At 34.6% G+C, this 18974-nt stretch overlaps 1 protein-coding gene across 4 annotated transcripts in view; it reads right to left on the bottom strand.

Moving 5' to 3' along the window:
- Positions 1-846: 846 nt before the first annotated feature.
- WDR17 (WD repeat domain 17) overlaps positions 847-18974 on the bottom strand; it is a 40496-nt gene continuing 22368 nt past the window's right edge. For 2 of the 4 annotated variants that reach the window (XM_051620027.1, XM_051620028.1), the window contains 15 exons: positions 17309-17434; positions 15126-15281; positions 14777-14841; positions 14252-14384; positions 12685-12776; positions 11632-11731; positions 10320-10459; positions 7926-7946; positions 6861-6972; positions 5974-6115; positions 5784-5886; positions 4834-4935; positions 3469-3564; positions 3100-3283; positions 847-1937 (listed from right to left, as the gene is read on the bottom strand). In XM_051620027.1, the coding sequence (XP_051475987.1) occupies positions 1818-1937; positions 3100-3283; positions 3469-3564; positions 4834-4935; positions 5784-5886; positions 5974-6115; positions 6861-6972; positions 7926-7946; positions 10320-10459; positions 11632-11731; positions 12685-12776; positions 14252-14384; positions 14777-14841; positions 15126-15281; positions 17309-17434 (1692 nt within the window). In that variant the 3' untranslated portion in view covers positions 847-1817. The remainder of the gene's footprint in view (positions 1938-3099; positions 3284-3468; positions 3565-4833; positions 4936-5783; positions 5887-5973; positions 6116-6860; positions 6973-7925; positions 7947-10319; positions 10460-11631; positions 11732-12684; positions 12777-14251; positions 14385-14776; positions 14842-15125; positions 15282-17308; positions 17435-18974) is intronic. The other 2 variants (XM_051620029.1, XM_051620030.1) reach the window with 2 other exon arrangements.

The following is an 18974-nucleotide window of genomic DNA, read 5'->3' as shown; positions in this document are numbered from 1 at the left end:
AATCATCAGTCATTGGGCCACATGTTCAAGTTTCTACCTTTGCTCTCCAGCTCTGTATTAAAGAGTTTTTTATGTATAAGGTTGTACAATTTATGTGCTAAATCATAACTAGCCTTTCATTTGACAGAAGCAATCCATCACATATGGACTGCTAGAAAATTCTTTCAAAAACTGTGATTTTTTATTCTGAAAGCCAGCTCTCATTCCTCAGACTCTGCAGGGTTAAACAAAGGAAAATATTTTACAAACAATACCTGCAAAATTGAGACATTCTCTTCCAGCATCCAAATATGTACAAAAAAGTTTCTGTATAGGTTACAAAACAGTTAAGCTGTTTAGTAACAGCTTATACATTTTTCACCCAGAAACCCTGCAATAATATTGTAGAACACAGACAGAATAAAATTTTAACTCTTTAAATAGGAAAAATAAAAAGGGAATTTTTACTTCCAATCTCCATCCCACCTTTCCTGAATGTTGGCACTACTTCTAGTTAAATAAGGGCATTCCTTAGCTATATATTGTGGACTTTGTTGGGATAGGGTCTGTTAAAAGAGACCTTGTCTTATTCCCAGTTTTATTACAGATTCTCTTTAAATAGTTCTGTTAATTTTAAATTGCAGCTTCCTTACATTTTATGTAACTATCAGGATATTAAAATGTATTCTAAAGCAGACGCAAAAAATATTACAACAGATAAAGTAGATTTCTGTTTATGTGCCATCAATTAAGCTAATAAACAACCCTGTAACGAAGGCATCTTTTCTACAGGTAATTCTGATTCTTAGAATTATTAATAAGTATAATTATTGTTAAGAATAGGTGTAAGATTTGCGTTAGGATTACATTCTATACTAGACACAGCTTTAACATTTAAATAATCTTAATATTCTATTGCCATAATTTTCTTTCCATTTGAACACAGCTTTAGTAAATAAAAATATATGCACAAATATTTCTCTGGTCATACTAATATGTATATTTATAACTAATACAAAATGTAAAAAGAAAACAAGTATTTTAAATGTAAATAATTTAAATACATTTGCTGTGTGTGCCTTACAAACCCTTTATTTAAAAACCCCAAGTTTTATAAATATATTTTAGCTTTTGGTGAAAGTATAGTGGGGGAAGTTGCCAAAGATTAACTTATTAGAAAATAGAATTTTGTAATCCAGGTATTTAAACCTAAATAAAACATTAGTAAACATTTTTGTACTATTCTTAAATTACAGTAACTAATGGATGAAAAAAATAATCTAAGCACTTTCTAAATTTCACTTTTGCTACAGAATTCTGTGTGTAAAAATTAGTTAAAAAGGGAGACGGACTGTGTTAAACAGCTGCAGGATTCTAGTAATTCTAAAAACAAGTTGCAGTGGCTATCAATAAAGTAATTAGATTATTATATATTTGAAAGTGTGTTTATGGATTTCACAGTTTGTTGTCCATATTTTGGTAACATGCAGATGGTTGCTTACTTCCTTTACAAGGCATCAGCTTACACAGAGTTGACTGAAATATGTCTGTATTGTCTGGCAACACTGTTCTTATTTTAAAAAAAAACACACATGGCTGTCTATTAAATTAGGACCTTTTTTTTCTCTTTGGATTCTCAAATAACTTTTTCTTTGGATGATCAACAAACATTTATATAGAAATCCTTTTCTTCTTCTCTACAATTTTCAAAGTCCATGTAATTGCCCTTCAGGAGGAATCAACTGCCATCTTTCTGTCCTTTGACAATCAAGGTTAAATCTGTATTAATCCCCACAGTGTTAGCTTGAGCACTACAAAGTACAGAGGAAAACACCTCATCAAAATGGGTTAAGTCGTATTCCTGTTCCAAGTGGTGAAAAAGGATTTACTTTGGCCCACATCAAAGCATCATTGAGTGAAATAGCAGATTTTCCATCTTCAAGGAAGAACACTGGACCCTGTACAGCAAAAATATTTGGGGAGGGAAAGAAATGTACACATGTATGTATTGTCTAAATGCTACCACAACAGAGAGCACAGTTTGCTCTAAGAAGGACATAAAACCTGACTGACAGCTATCATCTATGTTCATGCAAAAATTAACCCACCAACTTAAAGGTTTGATGATAGTTACACATTATAAATTGAGTAAAGTCATTATGTTCCAAAATCTGGAGACCCAATTTTTAATAATCCTGAAATTTTTAGTTTATTTTTAAATAATTATGGTATTTTACATATGTTTGTCAGTTAAACTTTGCCTAAATTAGAGTCTGAGGTTACAAGGGCTTTTTTCTTCAGAATACTGTATATATTTAATTGTGTCTGTCTTACCTGTGCTGATCTGTGTGTTTTCCTGTCTACACAAAAATAGACTATAATGCCTCCATGATTTGTTTGAAAACACAGAGTCTACATGCAGGCTACAGAATAACTTCAGATGTTCACTACGAAAACCATGAAGGACAAAATACCAATTTATCTGATGGAAAAGCTATTTGCTCATTTCTTCATTTGACAAAATATGATCTCAAAACTCTTAACTTAGAACTTGTCAACCAAAGCAGTTAGCTATGATACTTTAGTATGAACTATGTGGTATGTGAGCTGCTCTGCAGGCCTAAAGCAATGAGTCCTTATGTTCACTAATCCAGATATAAGGATATTGCAGATTACGAGGTGGTGACACCCTGTTTACTATTCATGTTGAATGGACTGTAACAGCGGGAGCTTTACCTGGCTGTCAGCAAATGTTGAGAGTACAACCATAGTCAGAGACCACTGGTGTAATGTGGAAGTACTGGCAGCAAGCTTTTTTAGACTTGATGGTGTGCAGTTATTAATTCTCTTTACCTCAAAAATCCCACTAGCAGTCTCCAATTTCTGATGCAAAACTAGCCATTATAGTCCCTGTTACTTTTTGGGCTGGCATCTTGCACTACACAGAGGACAGACTTGGGCTACTTTAAGCGAGTAAATTCACACTGAGGCACTGTCTGGAGAGAGGGGCACTTGGCCTCTTTTAACTTTTGCTACTGTGACAACACTCCCAAATGATGAGGGTGACCTTAGATTTATGGCAACCTCACAGAAGAACACTTCAGCTCTCTGAAACCGTACCTGTATTCTTAGTCCTGTCAAACAAGAGATGTGAACATCTGAATGACTAGGAAGATTTGATCCAGTGACACAGTCTGGCCCAACCATTCCTTTCAGAGGCTCCTCTTGTATTCGTGATACAAGTATTGAATACACTGCTGTCTGTGATTCAGATGGTGAGGTGCATGGCAATTCATCAGTAGGCCTATGAAAAAAGACATTTGTTTTTCAGCTATGCATCTTAATTTGTAGCAGAAGTTAAGAGCCACAAAGTACTATTTTTTTTACATTTATATTCAGATTTTACAAAGTAAATAAATACTGTGTTTACAACTAAAAATTTTAAGACTAATAGTCTCATTCATGATAATTTTACATGTTTCTACCTACTTGTTGAATTGAGTGCAAGCTCTCCATGCATCTAGTTCCTCAGAAAGCTGTTCAATTTTCAAAGGTAGAGACACTTCCCGTCTTTTTAAAAGCTGACTAAAAAGGAATGCACATAATGTCCAAATTAGTTCTAACAATGAATACTTTCTTAAAAGAAAACAGTAGTAACATAAAACTATTTTTTATTGGATATGGAAATAACTTTATGGAAATAAACTGATCTTTCATGATAACCACTACAGTAAAACTTAGAAATATTAAACTACTAGATATAAAGGTATACCTTTTAAGTTTGATTTAGGCATTTTTATTTAAGCTTGTCCAGTTCTACTAGTTCTACTTTTTCTTCGCATTTTAAGGCTTTATGTATTCTTCTTTATTAATAAAGATACCTCTGGGACAGCCCTGTTCCACCTGATTACTTTCAGAGTTTCAGAGATGAGGATGGCTCAGTGGAAAGGAATGCTGTTGAGACATTTGATGGAGAGGGGTCCAAGAAAAGGGGCAAACACACAGCTCTAAGACATGTTAAATAGATGTTAATTATCCTTGGTAGGTACTTTTGATAAAATATCAGGAGGTACAGGAAAGCTCACAAATCTAGTAAGGTTTGAAAGGAGTGGACAACATACATGCAACATTTATTCTTGATGAAGACACAAATGAGTGAATTTGTTAGTAAAGCTACAGTGATTCGAGCAGCTAGTGGAGATGAGGTTATGTCAAGTCAATTGGGTCAGGCTGAGCTGGTTCAAATCAAGTCTAGTCAAGTGGGCTCAGTCAGGTGGCCTAGTCTGGTCAGGTCAAGTCAGGTGACTGACTGGGGTTCAGCTGGGCCAAGTGGGCAGGACTAGGCCAGGTCGGATCAGGTGGGCTAAGTCAAGTGTTTTAATGCCTGAGAATACTAGTTCACTGTGTAACAGAGGGTCAAGCGCATTTTCTTGGTGGGAATCAAGCTACTGCTCAGTAATGAACTTGAAATTCAAAGCTTGGTGTTGCTACTGAGCAAGTCTTAGCAAATGGTCTTCACAGAGACATAAAATTAGAACTCTTATATGTAATCATGCATGCAGGTGCATGCAGGTAATGCGGAATAGTTCTCTACCTCTAAAAGTTGTTTTTCTTACCAAACTAAGTGTGCGACTGAAATCCTGGATTCACAACTTGTTGTATTACCTCAGAAACTTCTACTTGTACAATGCATAAAGAAAGTAAAGAAGTTTCTATATGCAGGCATGTTACATCCTAATAACTTTCTAACAGAACTGGAAACTCAAGATTTTTTTTTTGGGGGTGGGAAGGGGTGGGAATTGAGGACAACCTATCACAAACATCATAACAAGGACTGAGATTTCCCAGTGTTACCTTGTATACTCATAAAGTGCAGGTACAATGCTATTGTACTGTCTTCTGATAGCAAGTAAAGCACCAATGTAACCACACAAAATCAGCAACTCATTCCGAAATCTATAAATAGACAGGTATTAATTATGAACAATAACAAGCATTTGCAAAAACATTAACCAAATTCATATTCAAATTATACTTTTAAAACCTAATTTATCCATCCATGTTTTGTGGAGAATATACGCTTGCTGATTATGCTTACTTTCTGTGTGATTTAATTGTTAAAACAGATTTCACCTGCTTTATATTGATCGCAATTTCTAAATTGTAAATTGCATGTACAAAATATAGTCACTAAGCATAATCTTGTGAAGTCACAAAAACAATGTCACTAAGATCTTTCAATGTGATACAACTCTGTGCATAATTTTGCCCCACATATTAGTGTGGACTTTAGTTATGAGTTAAGCTTTTTGTTCCTTTCAGTTCTTCACATACACACCTCTGCAGGCACTTGGACCTACCTGCAACTACCTGTCATAAGGGTGAACCACAGCTATCCAACTATTTTAGAGTTAATTCTGAGTGACAGCTCAAATTTCCTTAATACTTTGACATAAAAACCTGCATTACGTGTGGTACCACTGCTCTTTTTCTTCAGGAAACTGAAACCAGAGCTCATCAAAGTGAAATTCTTCAAATAAGACCAGCATTGATTCATCCATTGTAAACACCCCACAGAGAAAGAAGAAGTGTCTTTTTTTCTTCTTCCTAAACCTTGAGAGTTCAGGAATATTACACATTCTGTTCTCCAGATTGAGAACTAGCCTGCTTGTTGCAATTTTTCTGTACCCCTCATCTCATAAGCAAAAATTTATAGTAACAATGCACAGCTATATATTTTTTTTAATTCCAAAAGTTTACTTTAATGAAACTTCCACTTTTGTAAGTAAGGAGAAAATACTCACTCACTACATTTATGCAGCACTAATCTTTCAGTGCGTATGTAACTTAGAAGATCAAGATACGGACAGACTGAATCTAAAGTCCAATCTGAGCCACAGAGTTGTTCTGTTGAAAAACAGAAACAAAAATATCTCAAGAGACAACCCATACAAATGACTTTTCTTTAGAAGGTTTTTTCATCCAAGTACCTACCTTTCACATACTGAATGCCAATAGGGAGAGCCTTTTCAGGTTCTGTGCTTAACAGGTAGTACTTTATAGTTTCTAATATATCCCCATCTGCCTGAATTGTCTCTGCCAAACGCATACATTCTTCTACACCAGGAAGATTACACTGAAAAACAGTGATTTTGCCAAAGAATTATTCCAATTGTTCTAATTATTCTAAATGTTCAAACAGTTCTCTAAGATGCCAAGAAATACTGAAGTTTGCAGATAACAATAAGATCAGACTCTCTGAAAGAAGAGTCATTGAAGAACATACCCGAATACAATGCGCATTAAGAAAACTGTCTAGACTAAAGAATAACACAGGAGGAGAATATTCTTTAAGTTTAATTTAAGCAGTATCAGCTTCCATTGCTAATGTTTTTGTGAATTTTTTTTACTATGGTCTAATAGACGTGCAGTCTGGGTGGAACATTAAAGGAGTTAGCAGAACAGACCCTTCTACTGCTGAAGAGGAAAGGCAGTATTCCAGATAAGAGACAGAAGATGTAAACCAATTCAAGATAGTGCAGAAAGCTGAACTGACAAGCCATGATTAGGATACACTTCAGTAAGGAGGTTACAAGTCATACTAACAGGTAATTCTGAAGATCATAAGCTACTTCAGGAAGCAACCCATGTAATGGAAAACTACAGTCAGAGTAGAATCAAAGAACTAAAGTTCATCTTGTGCAATGCTGAAAAATAAAGTCAGTGAAGACTAAAAGAGGAAAAAAAGGATATGTAACCTTTAAGGCTGTTAATAACAAATCTAGCCAACATATCTATTTCTCCTGAAATTTTCTGAAATTAGTAAACAAGTCAATTGATAACCTCTTGTTAGCATTCAGGTGATTTCCTTTTCATCGTACCTTTTCATGCAGGTCATTTATTTCTGCTACACATCCAGGATAAAAAGCACATAGTTTTACTAACTGCAGTTTATTATCAGGTATCATCATAAGAAGATCAGCTGCTAAATCCCTGCACAAACAAAAGATGACATGTAGTTATTCTTGCTGGTTTCTAATAGGAGGAAACTCCATTTTCTCTTTTACATTCCTTTTATAATGAAGTTTACTAAAAAATAATAGTTCCAGAGAAGAGCAGAAGCAACCTCAGTCTCTAAGACTAGTCTAGTGCAATAAATGAAGCTTAATCCATCAATTTTTTGAGGGAAGTCATGTGTTAATTTTCTGTTGCTTTTGTTGGTTGAATTAAATAGCTGTGCAATCCACAAGCATCTGAACCACCTCAAAGTGAGATGGAAGAATATGTGAGCAGGGATAGGAAGGGAGAGTAGGACCTATCCAATTTGAAAGTAGGCAATATGTTAATGTGGCTCTGTGTCATGAAGCCATTCTCAAACTTCCAGCCTTCTTGAGCTCAGTGACATCAGCATAAAAGATCTCAGTCATCCAGAATGGCAGGTACTTTCGTGCCATTACAAAAGAGAGACTGTGGAAGAAAAGAATGTAATAAGTATTTTTATCCTTTGGAAAGGAAAATTGTCTTTTAGCAAACTAATTTTTCTGAGATATTTTAAATTGTTACCATTTGTTACCCCCTCCCTACTGCAACAAGCAGCTGGAGAGAACGCATATAAATGTTATTAAATTATTTTGAAACAATTATTCTATTGAGCTTTTAAGTGATTATTCTTCTTATTTTGTGAATCTTGTATTCATGCAGACATATTATCTCCTGTGACCCACAAGACTGGCTTGCCCCTATGTAAGGCAAAAACTCCTACTAAGCTCCCCTGGATTTTCAGAATGCAGTCTTCAGCTTAAAGTTCAAGAAAGCTACAATAATTGCAACTACTTTCTCTGTCACTTTCAAGATCACAATTTAAAGATTGGAATACTTAGTTTAATCTTATTTCTAGCATAAGCAAAGGCAGAAACTTTTCAAATCTCTATAGACAAGCAAAATACCTGTATCCAAGTGACGGAAAGCTAAAAGGAAGACATTGAAACAGTAATGAACATACCTTTGGTTTGCATTCCTTCTTTTTAGAGGAAAAAGATAATAGAAAATAATTAAAACACAACAGCAAGTCTAAGGGTTAACTGAGTTTGCTTAACGGCCAAAATCCAATCTTCCAATGCCTTTTAACAGCCTACATAAGCTAATGCAAAAGGTCTTTGGAAAGTCTGTTATGTAATTAACATGCAAAAGCCACTTCTCCAAGATACAGAAAGGCTCATTCAGAATATAGTATATTTCACAACTTCTTAAACTATTTTCAAGTTCAGTTACTCACATATACTCATCTTCATAGGCAATCTAAACATTTTTTAAAGTGATTAGAAATTGCTCAGCCAAAAAACCAATATAAACTAAAAAATGATCAGAGAAGCCCTCATATAGTGATGTACAAATTGTGTTATTTGGATTTTTTTTTTTAAGATTAAACTAAATACACTGTCAGTATAAAGAACAAAATCAGGTGCCTGAGTTTGCATATGCGTTTTTCAGTATTTGATGTCAAACACCACTAGCCTTCTGAATAGCAGAAGGTTGCTTTTAACAGTATTTAGGTGGTAAATACAAAAAATTAAAGTTGTGTTCTTAAAAACTCACACATTTTCCCAGGGCTGTAGATTTGGAAAGCTGGGAAAGGGCATGAATGTTTAGTTTTGACTTTTTTGTTTGGATTTTATATTTTAGAGCACTTCTAAAAGAACCCCAAAATCTAAAAACTCAGAAAAAAAATTCCAAAAAGCATTGCACAATTAACTTTTATTTCATTACTTATCCATCAAAGTCCTTTGGTATTCCTTGAGGTGTCTACAATTAAGTGTGTCTCTATAGTGAAATGTTTCCAATTGATTAATATCCCTAAGCATAACACGCAGTAAAAACAAGAAGGGAGCCCTTCAAATATCAGAAGTTCTTGAAGTCCAGCTTCCTCATATTTGATCTTTTACACGCAGTGGACCAAGGGCTATTATGCTGTGCTGGTATCTCTTTACTGTAAAATATTAAGAGATTCAGGAATCTCTGATCTTTTCCTACAGAATAGAAAAATATTTTATAATAGCTGCAAATCAGAATCCAGGATTGCAGTGTGTAAATGTAATAGGTACAGCATATGAAACCCACTGAAAAATCCAGGAGTATACTTGGGCAATATGTGGACTTAAAGTGTCCACATGCCATAACTCTGCAGAAGTTTTATGTACATACATGTAAATGCCATATTACTCTAAGTATTTGTTACAGCACTGAGATCAAAACGAATTTGTTATGGAACTCAAAAAATATTCGCTGTGTTTCTTCACTCCATGTCCCTTGCTTCCTATCAGAGGCTGAATAAAAATCACTCCACAATGAAGGCAGGGAGATCAGAGAAAGAGCTTCAGAGATTTTAAAAGCTGCAGACAAAGCTGCAAACAACCCTGTTAGAACTGGTGCAATGCAGACATGCTAAATCATTGCAAAGCCAAAGCAGCAAGTAATCCAATTCTTACTTTATCTTTTCCCACAAAGCTTCATTGTCTAAGGCAGGCTAAATGCTCTGTAAAGAGGAGTTGCACTCTGTTTCTTTCAGGCTACCTCTAGATGCTTAAGCAAATATCAACTGTAGCAGAAAAATGGATGCTTAATTGCTATATCTGTTTCAGCACACATTTTCTATGAAACTGCTAAAAACTCCCTTAGGACAATTTTCTGCTTTATGTTGGTAGACAAAGACCAGACCAAAACAGTTCTCTTCAAAGTAAAACCACTACAAGTATGATAACAAATTTAGCAGAGATCTTTTTCCCTGTATGTAACAGAGAAATTACCCGCTCCTGCAGATTTAAATAGTAATCTCATTTCATCCCTAAATCTTGTCAGCTGTCTTGTATTCCCAATACCAATATAAAATAATTCCTCAGCCTCTTAACGTTTTTTGTATTTTTCAAGCAACTACTTTCAAATCACTTCATAGATCCTACTGAAGCTTCTGTTCCTTTTGACTTTTTAATTCAAATCTAGACTTAACTTTGTTGGAAGCATTTATTTTTACTCAGTGCACACTAGGACTTAACCATGCTACCTACTGCCCAAGAATCTAGTTTTTTTCCAGCAGGTTTCATACTCTGAAAACGACTCCTCTCATTTGCAATACATATGCAATGCGTTTTGGGAGTAAAGCACTTGCAAACTCTGTGCTTCAAAGCATCTAATACAGCAATTCTTACTCAAGCAGCAATTCTTTTTCTACCTTAAATGGTGGTCAGGTGTCTATAAAAGTTTCAGAATGAAACATCTTTATTGTTTTGGTGGGGACAGGGCATGAGGGGCAGGGAGTAAAAATCTTCGGATTAAGAAATTCTTACCATGTTGTTACTGCCATACATTTTCTTGCTAGTAATTCTAGGGCGTAATGTGTTGCTTGTGCTGCACTTTCTCCTAAGACAGTACCCACACTGATTGCCAACTCCAGTTCATTCCCACGAATCAGGTTTGCCATCGCAAGCTTGCTCAATGAAAAGATTGTATCATTAAGGGACACAAGCATTTTTGGGGATTCACCGTGTTGAGCATAAAACATTCATTTCTAAGACTGCTTTTACAGGATAAAATATGCATTAATTAAAGCAACTTTATATATAATTTGGATATCTTGAATGAGTCAATAATTTTGCACCACCTTAATCTGTTTTTAAATAACCAAATAGACTACCTTTAGCATAATCTTCCTTTATTTAAAAAAGAGATTACACATATATAATAAGCTTGATAGCAGTTCTTTCTAATCTTAAGTAAGGACACTAGCTTGCAGAGTCTAGATTTTACCCCTCTTTTGATGAAAGGAGACTCAGAAGAAAGAAAAACAAAAACCAGAGCTGGAAGACTCTCCTGTTCTTACCCTCTCTCTGGGCAACTGGAGATGCTGATAGGCATAGAAAAGTATTAAACATTAAGAAACTACAGAACAACTTGAAAGGTGTATTTTGAAACACAGGCATTGATTACTGTTTTCTCACTGAACAGCTAATTAAGACAGAATTTTACTTATTTTGGGGGATAGAGGTAAAAGAATATGTTGGGTCAGCAACAACAGAAAACACCGAGAATGAGGAAATGAAACCATTTGTAAAATTACAAAAAAAAAATCAAAATCTAATAAAACGTTACATGTCAGCCTTGTTTTTGTGCTGAAAAGTAGGAGTTTTTTCTCCTAATTATTTCATAATTTAGACTGCAAATTCTTCAAGGCAGAGACTGCATCTTTTATAGCACAATGAAGTTCCAGTTCTGGATGGGTCTTTTTTGAGTCACTGTAAACAGTAATACTTATTTGCGTGTGTGTGTGTGTGTATATATATATACATATAAGGCACTTAGGTACCTTATATTTTCTGATATGACAATGTATAATGTATATGAAAATACAATTAAATACTATCATACTACTTTTTGTGTATGAGAGACATCTTCAATTTAATAGAATCGGGGAGTTTTTCTACTACCTTCAATAATGCAAGGCTGAAACTCTCTCTATAAATATTTGCACAAAGTAAATGCCAAGTATAAGCAATGCATTTTAGAATGTGGCACATGCATTTTAAAAAACACTTAACATGGAGACACCAAAAGGAACTCAGTGTTGGCCTTTCCATAGTTAAATAGAAAAAAAATATTTACCTCTATATTTTCAACAGCCAGATGGCAACATGCTGCAAGCACTGCATGGCCATCCTGGAAATACCATTCTGCCAGTTCTTTACTGACCTTGTGCAGGAGCCTGCAAGAATAAAATATAGTTTCTGTAAGGTCACTGAAAGACTGGAAATCTGTGGCTCTTAATTTATACAAATGTCATCACATTTGTTTCTGTACCCTAGATTTTCTATATCTGACTTGAGATAATGAAAAAATGTGGTTTGTACTTCACCCACAACTTATGGTGGTGCACATTAAAGTGGATCAGTTTCTCAAAATCTACATCAGTATGGAAATGTCTCTTGAGACTGACAGAAGAGAAACTCAAGATTTGAATATTCATTCTGTACCTGTGAACTCTGCATAAATAACTCTCTAACTGCTCAATAACTGCACATGTAAATGAAGCAACTGTACAGCCTCCAAGCTGACTTTGATACTACAAATATAACCGGATAATGTGATTTAGGTTTTTGAGCCCTCTTCTAAAACAAGGCGAGATGCATTGTTTCTTTTATGGGCACACACAATGAAAATATGGCCATTAGTGTACATAATCAGGAACATCAGTGATAATAAACAGTGAAGCTTCAGAAGCTGAAAATGCATAAAACAGAATCTCACAGATACTTGTTAATGTGTCACGGACCAAGTTTAGTCTTATATGGGGGGAGAAGATTGGCCATTCTCCACATAATGCTAAATCTTACTCTGCTTATCAAAAGTTCGAAGTTAATATGTGAACATTTTTAAGTACATAGGAATGCACCTGAAAGACCAAGCTAATGAAAAGCATAATTATAATATATACATACGAAAAATTGATTTGGTGCTAGGAGGAGGCACAACAGGGGAGTTATTCAGTTATAACATCAGTTAATTAGTAACTCTATCAACTAAGTACTTGAAGATGTATAATTTTTTGCCAAAGTCTACGTTGCTGATGCCAAATAGTAACCATTAAAGTTTACCTCTCTTGATGACTTGACAGTCTGCATGGAAATGAGACTTTAGACATAAACTAGAACAACTTACTCATTATAATCATCTGTATAGTTTCCATCAGAATTTGAAGATCCACTTGTTATGCAGAGTGGTGACATTTGTATATTTCCCTCACAAGCTGCCTAGAATTGAATAAAAAAATTATTGCACTAACCAAAACGAGCATGTGATTTTTCAACAACAACAAAATAATCTAAGATCTATAAAAATCCTTCTAAAGCCTAGTTATAACAAAGGAAATGTTTAAATCAATGAACTTACTCATAGCTAAATCTTAGCCTACTGTTAACCAGCCATACAAGAAATTCTACAGAAGCAAGAGACCCCTTCCATCCTACGAATTTGTACAGGATTTTTCCAGCATTTGAGTATGTTTCAAATGGACAGTGAGGGCTACATCCTTGATTTGTACAGCCACAGGAGAAGTGGCTGTGAGCAAAGGATGAACGACATAGATATTTCTTAGTATATTCATAATTTCATAGATATTTCCAGCCAATCTGGAAAGGTTTGTAGTGGCATAACATGAACCTATTTAAAGTCTGGCAATACATTATTTCTAACATTCAGAAGAGATCAGTGTGGAATAAAAGGGAATTCTTTCATGTGCTTTAAGGTGTAGCTTAAACTCAGGGCTCATTAAAAAGTGAAAAAGTTCTGTTACGTTATTGTTTAATATTGTCTGATTAAACCTTTGTGACAAAGACTGTTCTGTGATTTGTAATGAAAGGAACGCCTGCAATGTCTCTCTCACAAGAAAAATGAAATCTTTCTAAAGCTTTAAGGTGCTTTATGGTTCAAACATCACAGCTTGTTAAATTTAAGCATACCTCAACGATCCATTTAATGGACTATTTAGCTACTATTAGAAGAATGACATACGGATAGATAGTTTCTAAAGTATCAATTCACATGCATTATTCCAGTTCTTATCTCTGAGTTAGATGAACATTCAAGTGCAGGTAGGGATGAGAGAATGTACAAATCTTGACAGTTTGTTTCAGAAAATATATTAAGTATGCAGAAATTACTCAAAAAGAATGATGAGAAAGAATGAAACAAAGTAGCAGCCTTTCACATTTTTTGCACTCTTTACCATGTGTTTAGATTAGAAAGCGGAAGGGACATACGTAATTTCAGCAATTTCTTGTACTGCTTTTTGCATTAATTGAAAAGTTTGATTTCCCTGTATTGATCACTACTGCAAATGAGCAGTTTCACCTTCTACAGGAAGCAGTATAACCAAGACCTCAGTAGAAATACAAGAGAAATCCTGCATGTCTGAGATGTCAAGGGCAATACTGACTGCTGAAAATCAGGTTAATTTTCTAGTTCAATAAAAAATGAATACATAGGTTTTCATTAAGGGCATCTGATTGCAATTTAGATGAATCAGGCTTAAAATCTGTAAGCATAAGATACCTTTTAATGGTTTCTGTGTAAAAACTGGCCAACAGGATAAGAATAAAGAGTAGGGTACCATTTTTTAGCCATTTTGCAGAAGTGAACAGAGCTTCTCTATTAAATATACTTGTCATCTTCAGAGTTAGAAACAAACAGCTAAATACATCTCCCACATGGTTACACATAATATTACCTGTGCAACAAGCAGTGCTTCTTTAAGCTGGCCTCTTGAAGTAAAGAAAGAAACTAACTTCTTCACATCTCCGATAGCTATACAGTATGGGATGACATCATCATTTTCTTCCTGAATTAACTGATCAGCTCTTCTAATTAAACAAATGAATAAATAAACAAGAAAGATCTACATATACAATTGATAAATAAACTTATTTCTATGGTAGAAATGTTAGATTAAATTATATAGTTAATTGAAACCCATCTGCCTTTCCACACCTCAGAAGACCTGCAAACTGTGGATACTGCACTAAAGAGTTTCCAGTTAAACTTTCAATTTATGCTCAACTTTTAAGTTTATTCCTGTACACAAAATGAAAAACCCTGACAGTTCCATCCCAAAAGCTTACTGAATAAAAAGCAACACCACTAGAATGCTGTAACAAAAGCCAAGTGCAACTAATAGTAGTATCCACCCTTCCTATTTGTCTGTGTCCTTTCGTGGACACAACCTACAGTTGAGCATCATAATTTATCATCTTACCTTTGCATTAAGTTTCTCCAGTATTTCATTGATACACCAGGTGCAACTGAGAGAGCTTTGTCCCACTAGGAAAAAGCAACAATGCATTTAACCTGATCATTTTATTTTGAGAAACAAGTGTATTTTTAGCTATTTTACTATTTCTTCCATTAAAAATAAAATTGTCAAGAGGTTAAATAAGGAATGAGCTATGCATTAGACTGCCTATGTTAAAAATAATGTAATTGAAGAAATATTATTCATTTCAGGATTTATGCCCCATTTTGTTGCTACTCTATCTTTGGCAGGGTAGTTGGTTTTCAGAAACCTTCATATTTTATTGTTCTTCAATAACGTTCTGATATTTTACCTCTCCAAGTTCTACCATTAGTTCACAATATCGCTGAATTTGTCCTAATCTTAAATGTATTTCTGCAGCTTCTTTAAGCCTCTCCTCTTTGCTTGGTGCACCAATACCACCTCCAAACTTGGACATTTTTACTGTTGTCAGTTCTTGTGCCTTGGACTGAGGGGGAAAAAAAAAAAAGTTAAAAATAATAGTAATTAAAAGAAAGTACAATTTTCTGTGATGAAAACAGGCTTTATTAAGAATGAAGCACAGTCAAACATTACAGTGGACTACAAAGGCTATCATTTAAGAAAAAAAGCCTTTTGAGAAAAGGGTGATTGGAAGAGTTTACAATGAGATTACAGAGAACTATTTATATTGTCAAAGTAACTCTGTTAGTGTTTTGTTGCACAGATATTTTTCCTCCATTATATTCCTTTAATCTTTTATATATTTTTTTTTATTCCCAACCATTTTCTCATATATAATAGTAATTAACCCAGAAGTCCATAAAAAAATATTGACATTTTTGAAATTTAAAAAAATATTTGTGAACATAATAAATGATACAGTCAGAAATTGTACTCTTAACCATTATAAGGATGTCCTAATAAAGAAAGAAGACAGACAGTAGGCTCAACTTGTGTCCTGATCTATCATACCCCATTAACCACAGGACCACTGCATTTTTATATTAGTTGAAGAAATAAGACCTAAATTTCCTCATCAGTCTGAGAAACAAACTGCAACAGAATCACACTGAACTAAAAAAAAACAACAAAGGAGCTTCACATTTCAAGAGTTCTCAGTTTAACTCTCTAACATCAATGCACAGGAGATGGTGTTTGGCTATTCACGGCTTTATAATACCATATATGGAGGATGGAGAATAAATTTTTAACATTCTTCACCAAAGTAAACTCAATGTAGACCAATGGCAGCTGCTGAGAAAGGCAAAGGATCTGATATTTTAAAATAAACTATGTTACTTTTTTATGTTGCACGTCTGTAATTTTTATGCTGAAGTCTCCAATGTATCCTCTCTATCTGCTAGAAACCGGTTCTAGGTCCCTACTTCATCCTGGAATGTTTTGGTGCTGCAATTCCATTATTCAGTTTCCCAGGGAAAAGATGTTATTAGCAGCCATACACAACCAGCCAGCATCACCCTACCCTCTACTTTTTCTTAAAGCAAACAAGCAAGATTCTGAGTCAGCAAAAAGGGGACAAAACGCTCTTAATTCATGGGAACACTTAATCCAGATCCACAGAATGATCAGCAATTACTGTAGTTACTCTAGGTCACCTGAGTTATAAATGCATGAAATCATGTTGCAGGGATAAAGAGACAGCTTGCACTGTATGAGCAAAGAATTACTTCTTTTCAGGCTAACTGGCTGAGAAAACTGTCTTTTGCACATGCAGAAACATGCACACACCCCCCAAGCTTCATAGTATTAGCACAGTAGCTGCCATTATTGCAGTTAACATCACCAATAGAAAATTTCCATCATTTAAGAGTCATAAGGTATGTAGGACACTCTTTAAGAGCCTGATTTTGCAAAAGAGACAGCCTGCAATAGCAATCCAGGTGATAGCTGGCAGGTATTTGGCCCTGGGAGTGGCAGGTGGCAAGTTACGCATTTTCTGATCCATACAAATAGGTCTCTTTCCTCTACTTCCAATCCAGTCATTAAAGTATGGGATTCTTTAGTATCCCTAAAAGGTATCTTCATATTCTGCACAAATTGTATGTCTGGTTGCATATTCATATATGCAGCTACTAATGAATTTGTGGCTTTGTACTTGAATTTCACATTCACATCTGAGTCACTCTTCAGCTGCCTTTTTGTATTAATGACAGCTTCTTGTTCTTCCACTCCTTCCATACAGCTACAGAGCATATTTCTGCTGACTCTCCTCCATTTTCAGGCATGATTTTCTCTGTCCCTGTATCTGAGCATAACTACAAACTTAATGGTTAAACAACCAAATAATTTGACTTTACTGAATATAAAATTATGTTATATATAATAAGGAATACAATCTTGCTTCATAGCTCAAGTAGCAGTGATGCTGGCTTTGCAATTTCTTTTAATTACTTTGAAAACTGCTTTTCTAGTTAAAAACATTGTAAAACATTAAAGAGTTAAATACTATACAGATTAACAGCCATTTTCACATACCATTTATGAATCACTTACCATTCTAAATCTAACGAGGTGTTTCATATGCATAATTCCTTTGCAGTAGTTTTGTGGAAGCAAACTGTCATCCTGTCCTTTTATTACAGCAACTAAGTCCCATAAATTTTTGCTGCCTCCTGGAGGCTAAAATTGTTAGGGAAAAGAAAGAGTTGTATTACAGTAATGTTCACCAAAGAAACTTGAACTTATAAAGACATTGGAAAGCATTTGTCAGTTCCAAGAAATAGAATTTCAGATCATTTCAGTATTAGCTTTACTATCAAGACATGAACTAGTTCAAAATACTACAATTCCTTCAGTCTTCTTCAAGGTTGCAAAGATTCAGAAAGATGTATAAACATCATTTTTTTGTTATGTGTGGACATAACTGACAGCTTACCACTATAGTTTTCTCTTTTGTTTCCAAGCTGTCTGGTGGCTACTGCTGGCATAAAACAACATTCAGCTGCTTGGATTCAAGACCTGCACCAGTACTTGATTAACATTTTCTGCAAACAAAAGGTGTGGGCCAGGTAAAAAACAAAGTCAAGGCTTGACTGCCTCGATCTGGTTTACTATCTTAATATTAAATCTTAAAAAAGACAAATATAGTGTAACTGTTTATGCACAAATTGTTGTAGGCCATAAATTAATTTTTAAAATAATTTTTAAGCATTATTATTCGTTTAACATTTGAACTGGTCTTTCTGTAGATCCAGGACAATAGTTTAACATTCAGTGAGATCTAAAAGAGAGTAATTAAAAAAAATAATTAAAAAAAAAATAAACTTTTGACCTCAAGGAGCTTTTCTAAGACTAACAGGATTACAGTTTAGAAGTCCAATAATTTCTGAGCTGGTGAAAAGCAGATGATCCTAGTAGGAAAGAAAAAAAAACAAATCCAAAAAACCCAACCCCAAACCAGTTTTTGCTCCTAGAAAATTCTAACAGTCTTATAACAGTTTTACTGTCAAATCAACACAAGACATCAAATTGTATAACTTTTGTAAAACAAGGAATTCTATAAAAAGATATTTTAAATAAAACAGGAATTTTCAGTATTTGTAATTGATTAAGATTGTTTCAGCATTTCTAAATCATGTACTTCAATTTAGCTAGAAATCAAAACAAATATCTTGGATTAATTAGGTCATTGGAGATCAGTATATTGACTTGAATTACAATGGTGTTTGACACAAGCTGTAGTTCTAGGTCATTTTTGTCCTTGCTCTACCACCTCAAGTTCAGCTCCTGTGCATGTAAGCACTCCCAGGGACCCAGGAGTTTACATTTTTGACTCAATTGCACAGAGATTCTGCAGTGACTTATAGAAACATAACTGTGCAGTGGAGCAAAGGCAACAGATGGATCCTGGGGCTTGGCATAGTTCTACAGCTCCTAAAAGATAATACAGGAGTTCTGGAACAGGCACTTGGGCATTACAAACCTTATCTGTAATGAGGCTGTCCCTTTGATGGACTAAAATTTAAAAGTCCAATGTAGTTTGACAACATCTTTTCATTTTCTTCAACAGAAAATTCTTGTCAAATCCAACTTTTATTATGGAAAATTAAATTATCCACCTATTCAACTTAGTTAAAAATTGATGCTCACAACTGGCAGACAGTTCAGTCATGGACATATTTACAAGCAGAGCTCTTAAGAGACACAACAGATTTCTGTG

The sequence above is a fragment of the Apus apus genome, chromosome 4 (assembly GCF_020740795.1).
Source record: "Apus apus isolate bApuApu2 chromosome 4, bApuApu2.pri.cur, whole genome shotgun sequence".
Classification (NCBI taxonomy): Eukaryota; Metazoa; Chordata; class Aves; order Apodiformes; family Apodidae; genus Apus; species Apus apus.
The sequence above is the reverse complement of the archived record's forward strand: the minus strand, read 5'-3'. Positions and strand labels throughout refer to the sequence as shown.